This window comes from Ambystoma mexicanum, chromosome 11 (genome assembly GCF_040938575.1).
Source record: "Ambystoma mexicanum isolate Mex_15411 chromosome 11, UKY_AmexF1_1, whole genome shotgun sequence".
In the NCBI taxonomy this organism is placed as follows: Eukaryota; Metazoa; Chordata; class Amphibia; order Caudata; family Ambystomatidae; genus Ambystoma; species Ambystoma mexicanum.
Genome location: NC_090934.1, coordinates 1,187,415,688 through 1,187,425,091, shown reverse-complemented (window position 1 = coordinate 1,187,425,091; position 9,404 = coordinate 1,187,415,688). Strand labels below are relative to the sequence as shown.

Sequence of the window (9,404 nt, the reverse complement as noted above, 5' to 3'; positions counted from 1 at the left end):
GGTGTGCACATCTGTAAGGGAATAAACCCTATTATAAAATAATTCCATATTGAGACCAGCTCCAGTGTGCACATCTGTAAGGGAATAGACCCATCCTCCCCAGACCAGCTGCCCAGAGCCCCAGTGCGCACATCTGTACGGGAATAAACCCTGATTTACGAACATCTCCCGATGAAACCAGCGGCCAGGGTTTCCAGTGTGCACATCTGTACGGGAATAAGCCCTGCTTTACGGACATGCCCTGAGGAAACAAGCGCCCTGGGCTTCCAGTGTGCACATCTGTGAGGCAAGGCACGCTGCTAAGCAAGGCTGAGCTGGACATCTTGAGGCAGACAGCATTTCCTCCTGATCCGATGACATGATGCGCCTGCATCCATCCAAGCCCCTTTCCTCTCCGCATGAGTGTGATTCGCGGCAAGTTGACAGCGGAAGAGCGGCGCCGCGCTAAGGAACAGCTCAGACATCGACCCATACGTGTTAATAATCCATCAGCATTCACAGAGACACACGAGCAGACAGGCCCTGGGTGTCTGACACGCTGGCAGCGTCCCCGGTGTCAGGAGCACTAGTGGACAGGGCCTGGGTGTCAGATACGCCAGCAGCGTCTCGGTGTCAGGTGCCCCAGTGGACAGGCCCTGGGTCCCTCAGGTACACCAGTGGGTGTCGGACACACCGGCAGCGTCCCGGTGTCAGGTTCACCAGTGGACAAGTGGAGAGGCCCTGGGTGTCTGACAGACCGGCAGTGTCCGGGTGTCAGGTGTACCAGTGGACAGGCCCTGGGAGCAGGGGAGTTGCTAGGTCTGGAAAAGACCCGGGGCTAAGCTGATGTCGGAACTGTTGGGACTGGGGGATAGCTAGTCTTTTGGCTGTAGCTCCTGAGATTCTATCCGGGGCTACAACCAAAAGATCAGGGGCTATAGCCCCATTAGCCCCCCCCCCTAGCAACGCCCCTGCCTGGGTGTCAGACATGCCAGCACTCTCCCTCAGGTACACCAACGGGTGTCGGACACGCCGGCAGCGTCCCGTTGTCAGGTGCCCCACTGGACAGGCTCTGGGTGTCAGACATGTCGGCAGCGTCCGGGTGTCAGGTACACCAGTGGACAGACCCTAGTTGTCAGAAACCAGCAGGCAGTCGCCAAGTTTCAGAAGTGTCCCAGTGACAGCCGCACCAGCCGACAATGTCTAAGGATCAGACAACATCAGGCAGTGTAGATAGACACTGTCCGATTGTGAGACCCAGTATTCAGGGGGTCGGCATAGTGTCCGAGGGACAGACACGGCACTAGACGGTGTCCAGGTGTCACTCAAGAGGCAGCAGGTTTCAGTTCGTGCATCACTGGTACTGGTCGCCAGCTCCCTTTGGGGCTATACACTGTTTACCAGAGAGCAAACTGCTGGAAGTCTGGGGAGGCGGGAGGGAGAGCAGAGGCACGGGGTGAAGGAATTATGCGTGTGAGTGAGAGACGAGTAGGGCGAGCACGTAGGGGCGAGATTGACAGACAGATATTAAAGAGCAGAGAACAGAAAGTGTTATGAGGTAAGTGAGGGGCTGAGGGCTGCAGGAACTTATCAAATGGTTAAAGTATTGCCCGTGGAACCAACCAGCAGAAGCGACTCAAAATTGAATGAAGCATTTAATATCATTGTACAGAGAACCCTTTCACATCCAGAGCAGTAGCTTGATCCTAGACAGATAATTCAAAGGACCGATGATACTGGCTTCCACACTTGACTATGATGTGTGATCCTAAGCAAGTTGCCTAATCTCCCAGAACTCCATTGCTTCTGAAGGCTCAATAACTATACAAAATACAATTGAAAAATTCTCCCCATCCCTCAACTTGCTCACAGTACCTGCCAACACTGAAAGTGTTCAGAAACAGCAGGAACATTTTCGGTAAAACACAATTTGGTGACATCACATAGAACCGACCCCACCGTATTACGTGCTGTATAAAAATGGCAGATTTCTGCCTAGGTGAGGGGGCGATTGCTGGTAACAACTCAACATGTAGTCAAAGTGGAGGTGGGCTACAGGGGGTTGCTCCACCTTCCTTATTTTGGTCTCCCTGTCTGGGCTGGGAGGTCCTAACCATCGCTTCCCTGTCTGCAGAGAAGTGCTGGTGGTAGCCTGGGGGCCCAGAGTCCAGATGCTTCCACTAGGCTCAGGGGCCTGGTACCCCACCTCCTGGGTGTCCAAGGGGTCCTTTGACAGCAGGATGGAGATGGACGGCACGTTTTTGTAGACGGTGAGCCTCTCCACCCGGCCACCCCGCCGCGGGTCCTGCTTCTCCCAGACCTCCTGCAGGGTCTTGTAGTGCACCTTGGTCACCTGGTGTAGCCCCGGCTGCTTCCTCTTTAAGATCTCCACGCAGGTGACGGCCTTGGTGGCGGCGCGGCCGTAGCCGCTGAAAACGATCTGGCGACTCTCCGTGGCGCCCATCCGCACCATGGCGAAGCCCATCAGGTTGCGGATCTTGCTGCCCTCCTTGACCTTCATCTCTGGCACGCTGTCGGGCAAGCCCAGGAACGGCGAAGCAGCCTCCTCCTCAGAAGTCTTGACTTTCCTGAAGTTCTCCATGCCAGACTGTATGGCAGGTGTTGTGGTTGGTGAGGCACCTTGCATCCCATCAGCCACCGTGGCACTGGGAACCTGCACCCCTGGAGGCAGACCAGTGGAACCCAGCTGACTTTGAAAAATGAGGCAGGTTGCGCCACCATCCTCGAGTGTTGTTGACATAATTGAGTTGTTATGAGGGATTGGGCAGAGGAAATCTTGGATCCACTGGTTGAGAAAAATATAATTTCATGAAGTCATTGACTTTCAGTGGAGAGACAGAAGAAGCCACTGTTGAGTGAAAGGTGATCACTTCAAGTCTACGATGGGGCCTGTACTTTTGGTTGAAATTGCGCTCTTATTCTCTGCAAATGGAGGCAAAAACTTTTGCTTGAAGCCAGTTACTTCCAGTCTTGGTACAGAGGAAATCACTCACTTTTGGGTGCAGTCGGTCACTTCCAGTCTGTGGATAGAGGCAATGTCTTTAGGGTGAAGTTGGCCACTTGTAATCTGCAGACGGAGGCAATCACTTTTTAGGTGAAGTCGCTTACTTCCAGTGTTGAGCTAGAGTAAAAAGCATGATTGCAAAAAGTAGATCACTTTGAATCTGCAGCCAGAGGTCAATAAAGGGGATCAGGTCTGTTCTGTGGAGAAAGCAGGGCACGAACACAGTGAGCCGTTCTGTACACATCGAAGAAACGCAGGTGGGTAAAGTTGGTCACTTCCAGTCTGTGAAGAGAATGCGCCACAATTCGATGAAATTGATCAATTCCAGTTTAACAGAGATAGGATGCAATTGGTTTAAGTCAGTCACCTGCAGGCTAGTTTATGAGTAGAGGATACAACTGGGTAAGGTTAGTCTCTTTAAGTCTACACGTAAAAGTCACGATTGGATGCAGTCAGTCACTTCCACTCTGCGTATTGATGGCAAGATTGGACAAAGTTTCTCACTTCTAAACCAGTTTATAGAGAGAACACACTTGTATGTAGTTAGCCAATTCCAGTCCGTTAATATAGGACAGGATTGAGTAAAGTTGAGTGCTTCCAGTCTGTGGACAGAGGAGACGATTGAGTACAGTTGAGCGCTTCCAGTCTGTGGATAGAGGAGACGATTGAGTATAGTTGAGCGCTTCCAGTCTGTGAATAGAGGAGACAATAGAGTGAAGTTGAAGACTTTCAGTCTTTGATTAAAGAGCAGGATTGGGTGAAGTAGGCTACTTCCAGTCTGGAGGTGAGGACACAATTGGTTGAAGTTGGCCACTTCAAGTCTGCGGACAGACAACGAGTGGCCTGCTATTATAGGGGAGGATTAGGTGAAGTTGGTCGCTTCCATCCTGCGATTATAGGGGAGGATCAGGTGAAGTTGGTCGCTTCCAGCCTGCGATTATAGGGGAGGATCAGGTGAAGTTGGTCGCTTGCACCCTGCTGTTATAGGGGAGGATCAGGTGAAGTTGGTCGCTTGCAGCCTGCGGTTATAGGGGAGGATCAGGTGAAGTTGCTCGCTTGCAGCCTGCGGTTATAGGGGAGGATCAGGTGAAGTTGGTCGCTTGCAGCCTGCGGTTATAGGGGAGGATCAGGTGAAGTTGGTCGCTTGCAGCCTGCGGGGAGAGGGGAGGATCAGGTGAAGTTGGTCGCTTGCAGCCTGCGGTTATAGGGGAGGATCCGGTGAAGTTGGTCGCTTGCAGCCTGCGGTTATAGGGGAGGATCAGGTGAAGTTGGTCGCTTGCAGCCTGCGGTTATAGGGGAGGATCAGGTGAAGTTGGTTGCTTGCAGCCTGCGGGGAGAGGGGAGGATCAGGTGAAGTTGGTCGTTTGCAGCCTGTGGTTATAGGGGAGGATCAGGTGAAGTTGGTCGCTTGCAGCCTGCGGTTATAGGGGAGGATCAGGTGAAGTTGGTCGCTTGCAGCCTGCGGTTATAGGGGAGGATCAGGTGAAGTTGGTCGCTTGGGTGAAGTTGGTCGCTTGCAGCCTGCGGTTACAGGGGAGGATCAGGTGAAGTTGGTCGCTTGCAGCCTGCGGTTATAGGGGAGGATCAGGTGAAGTTGGTCGCTTGCAGCCTGCGGTTATAGGGGAGGATCAGGTGAAGTTGGTCGCTTGGGTGAAGTTGGTCGCTTGCAGCCTGCGGGGAGAGGGGAGGATCAGGTGAAGTTGGTCGTTTGCAGCCTGCAGATAGAAAACACAGTGGTATGAAGTTGGTTATTTCCATGTAGCCTTATATGACAAGGCTGGATGCTGTAGCTTATTCGTAGAGCAGTTGGGGCGCAGTAGCCATGACTGGATGAAGTTGGCGGCTTCCAGTTAGACAGCAGGGTTGAGTGAAGTTAGTTGCTTTCAGTCTGCGGCGGGTAAGGTGTGCTCACTTCGATAGATGGCCGGTTTGGAGAAAGTCGCCCTGAACCTCAGGTTTGCGAGCTGGACTGTGTGGCGGGGACCGGTTCCAGTCTGTGGGTAGACGACAGGACGGCCAGCAAGCCAGGGTAGCTGGCCACTTTCAGGTTGCGGGCAGACGGCACCATTCAGCGAAGTTGGCCACTTTCCAGTCCTCTCAGAGATGAGAACATTGGATAAAGTCACTGCCTTGTAGACGGGCGGAGGGAAAACGTGCGAAGTTGAAGACTTCCAGCGTGCGGCGAGCAGAGGACAGGGCTGTGAGGATGGCCTAGGTCCCTGGGCTAGGCGACGGCTCCCAAAGCTGGGTGCTTCTGTGCGGTGTCGAGTGCTGGCGACTGCACACCCTTCACCCGGGGCGTCCTCGACACGCCGAGCGAAGTGGCACTTATTCCCCGGCTGCAGGGCCGCGGTGTGGAGGGGACGCGGCTGCGCTGCAGCGCCGGAGCCGCAGAAGCCCAGCTGCGGGCGGGTGGGCGGGAGGGCTGCCTGCCACCTCAGCACTTCACGCAGCCTGGCTCCCGCTCTGCTCTGCTGGGCGCCCACTGCAGCACTCACCCTTCCTTCCCTGGAGCCCCTCCCCGCCCAACTTCAGCGGCAGACCTCAGCCCTCCCCCTGTAATTAGCCAATCCCCTGCTCTTTCCTCGCCTCCCTCCCTCGGGGCTCAGATGCCTCCAGTTGGCCCTGCACCTCCGCCAGTGCTCCTCTACCTCACTTTACCCCGAACTTCGGTCCTCTCTGCCTGGCTCGCTCGTTCTGCCCCCGCTGTCTCCTGTGCCACCATCTCCAACCCCAGTCTATCATAGCCTCTTCCGAGGGTTCTCGCCCAACACTCTTTCCCTCTCTCTTGCTGTCTCTAACCCTCCTTCTCTCCCAACACTCTCTCTCTCCCTCTCTGTCTCTAACCCTCCTTCTCTCCCAACACTCTCGTTATCCCTGTCTCTATCCCTCCTTCTCGCCGAACACTCTCTCCCTCTCTCTTGCTCTCTCTAACCCGCCTTCTCTCCCAACACTCTGTCTCTCCCTCCCCCGCTCTCTCCGTCTCTATCCCTCCTTCTTGCCCAACACTCTTTCCCTCTCTCACTCTTGCTGTCTCTTGCCCCCCTTCTCTCCAAACACTCTTCCCCTCTTTCTTGCGGTTTCTACTCTAACCCTCCTTCTCGCCCAACACTCTCCCTCTCTCTCGCTGTCTCTTCTCTAACCCTCCTTCTCGCCCAACACTCTCTCACTATCTCTCTTGCTGTCTCTTGCCCTCCTTCACCCCAAACACACTCTCTCCCTCTAGCTATCTCTGACTCTCATTCCCGCCCAAAACTCTCGTCCTCTCTCTCTTCCTCTCTCTCTCTGTCTCTAACATTGTCCCTCCCAACACTCTCTGTCCCCCTCTCTCTATCTCTAACCCTCCTTCTCTCCCAACACTCTGGCTCTCCCTCTCTCTCTCTCTATCCCTCCTACTCGCGCAACACTCTCTCGCTCTCTGTCTCTAGCCCTCCTTCTCTCCCAACACCCCCTCTCTCCATCTCTCTATCCCTGACCATCCTTCTCTCCCAACACTCTCTCTTTCTCTCTCTGTCTCTATCCCTCCTTTTCGCCCAACAATCTCTCCCTCTCTCTCTGTCTCTAACCCTCTGTCTGTTTCTCTCCCTCTCTCTGCCCCCCCTCTATCTATCTGTAACCCGCATTGTCTCCTAACACTCTGTCTCTCCCTCCCCCCTCTCTCTCTCTGTCTCTCTCCCTCCTTCTCGCCCAACAAGCTCTTCCACTCTCTCTCTAACCCTCTCTCTCTCTCTTTCTCTCTCGCCACCCCTCTCCCCTCCCCACCACTGCGTTCCAGTCTTCCTTGTATCCCTCCGTTTCTTCTGCAGTCTCCTCCTTTCTGCCCGGCTCCCTGGACGCGCTCTCCTCCTCTGCTGTATCCCCGATGTTTCATCTGACGCGGTCTCGCGTCCCTGCCACACCCGCCCCTCCCGTGTCCTCTCCTGCTGTCTCCGCCGATGTCCCATCTCACGCTGTCTCGCACCCCTCGGTCGTCTCACCCGCAGTCATCTCGCCTGTGTTCTACTATTCCTGCGGCCGTCTCGAATTCTTCCCCGTGTGCCGTTCCTGCCGTTTCTTCTCCGGCTGTCTTCGCGTTCTCATTTCAGAGCTGTCTCTTCTCCCGTTATCTCCTTTCGGCTTTGCCATTTGCTGCTGTTGCTCACACATTGAGGCCTTGTTCCATCCACTATTGCCTCCATGTCCTTTTCCTGTCCCATCCTTCTCTCGCATGGTTCTGCCTCCTCTGTTCCGCATAGCGCTTCGAAGTGGTCTTACGGCACCCCAAGCATAATACATGGTTCTTTAATCTTGACAGCGCGCGTCTTCTCTGTTTCATGTTCCTTCCATTCATGCGGCATGTATGTACCCTGGCAGCGCTTTGAAGCAGCAGTACTCAGTGAACGCTATACCCTAGGCAACAACACTATGGCCCCTCCCTCTCCCCCAAACGGCGTCCTCTTTCCTGTTCCCTCCTTCCTTTTGATGTCATCCGAGTCCTGCTCCTATATCCACGCAGTGCTTGGACACGCCAGATGCGTGTAAGCGCTTTCCCCAAAGTGATGCATCCATTTCATGTCACCCCCTACCCTATTCTGCCCCCCCAAAACATTTTAAAGGGGTCCTAGAGCGACATCAACGCTATACAAGTAGTAACTCTTCCCCCTGCCCCCCTCACCTCCTGCCCGCTGTCTTTTACATGTTTCAGCTGCCCCTCACTCAGCGGTTAGAGGCAGCCTCTAAGCGGCCTGTGCGCTATGTAATGAGCCAACATGCCACAACCTCAATAAAGAAACTCCCAGGCAGCCCACAGAAGACTACAGTTGCCCCCCAAAGCCAAAGGTCTCACTCAGATTTGAATATGGCTTCCAAGAGACCCGTCGCACATGCCAGACCCTCATATAAGCCCACGTTACCACCAGGCGCCAGCGGTATAACTGCCGCAGGCTCCAGGGTCAGAGAGAACCTCACATATATGCCCGGGTGTAGTGCCACTGAGTTGAACAGAGCCCTCCATGCCCGCCTTTACATTATCGGGAGGGCACACACCCCATGTTTTTTTGTGCAGGTCTTTTTCATGTTTTGCTGTGCTCGTGAGAAATGATTTTGCATAATATGCACGGCATTGGAAGGGAATGAGTGCAGTGCATTCCTAAATCAGGCAGGGCATTGCTACGGTCGCCATTTTAATGGCAGGCAGCCCATCCCTGTTCTGGGGCCTAGCCCTTCCCAACACCCCATCCTTTCCTCTAGTACCAGGTCTGCCTTTAGCCCATTGTTCTTCAAACTTTTTTGCCCTGGGCCTCTCTGAGCAAAATTTGGGCAGGCCACCCCCCCCCAAAAATACCAAATGGACAGTATGTATTGGGCGCCGTCACCGCACCCTGCTCCCAGTTAAGTCCTTGGGCTGCCCCACCTGCTCCCATCACAGTGGCTGGGCTCCCCCATCCCACTCCTACCCTGTCCCTGGGCTCTCCCCACCCCATCACACACCCTGGGCTCTCCCCACCCTGCTCCCACCACTATCCCATGGTTTCCGTCCATCCTGCTCCCACCACAGTCCCTGGGCTCCCCTCATCTGGTTCCCAACACAGTCCGAGGGCCTGTGGCGGCTGGTGAATTTTTTAAGAAGAGGGGCATAACTATGTCCCCCAAAAATGCCATAGCGACTGAGCGCAAAATAATGGGTTCAAATGTTGCATTGTAGAGCATACTTTTAAAAAAAAGGGTAAATATCCAAACAGTTTGCAATTGGTGCTGGGGGGCCGAGGGGACAGGCATGACTTTTTTACTGGACATCTATGACAGATGTCCACTAACAAGATACTATCCCTGTCCACTGGGCCCCACTGGGCCTAACAGAATCAACATGATTATGTGTGTATGGAAGGCGCTAGTGTGCCAAGGGGGAAAGCATGGTATTTTTCACTGGACATCTATGATAGAAATCCAGTAACAAAATACCATTCCTGTCTCCTAGGCTCCACACCACCTCAGAAGGAGAGCTGATTTGGCAGGTGGGTAGGGGAGTTGTGCAACCAAGGCATTTAGGCATTTTCTAAATGCCTTTGCTTCCCCCCTCTATCCACCACTTGCCAAAATCAGCTCAACAGACCAAAACAAAGTAACACACACACACACACACACATTCATACAGCAATCACTCTATCATTCACACGAGCATCCATCACCACACACTCACTCATAACACAAGCATACACGGATCCATACACATGTTTAAATACAAAAAAATGAACATAAACGTACCTTCTGCATTGGCCTGAGTGTGGGTGCTGAAACGCCCTGCTCCATGCTGCTCTGTCCGCATGTGCGAGGAGGCACAGGAGCTCCCCCTCGCACATACAGACATGCAGTGCCCCAGCCAGCATTTCCAATGAGCTATGCAATGCTGGCGAAGCAAAAC

At 53.9% G+C, this 9,404-nt stretch overlaps 1 protein-coding gene across 1 annotated transcript; it reads right to left on the bottom strand.

Moving 5' to 3' along the window:
* Positions 1-1,621: 1,621 nt before the first annotated feature.
* RPP25 (ribonuclease P and MRP subunit p25) lies at positions 1,622-7,294 on the bottom strand. The gene has a single exon (XM_069624518.1). It carries the CDS (start codon positions 2,738-2,740, stop codon positions 1,943-1,945), a length of 798 nt encoding a protein of 265 aa, XP_069480619.1. The 5' UTR covers positions 2,741-7,294; the 3' UTR covers positions 1,622-1,942.
* Positions 7,295-9,404: the final 2,110 nt, after the last annotated feature.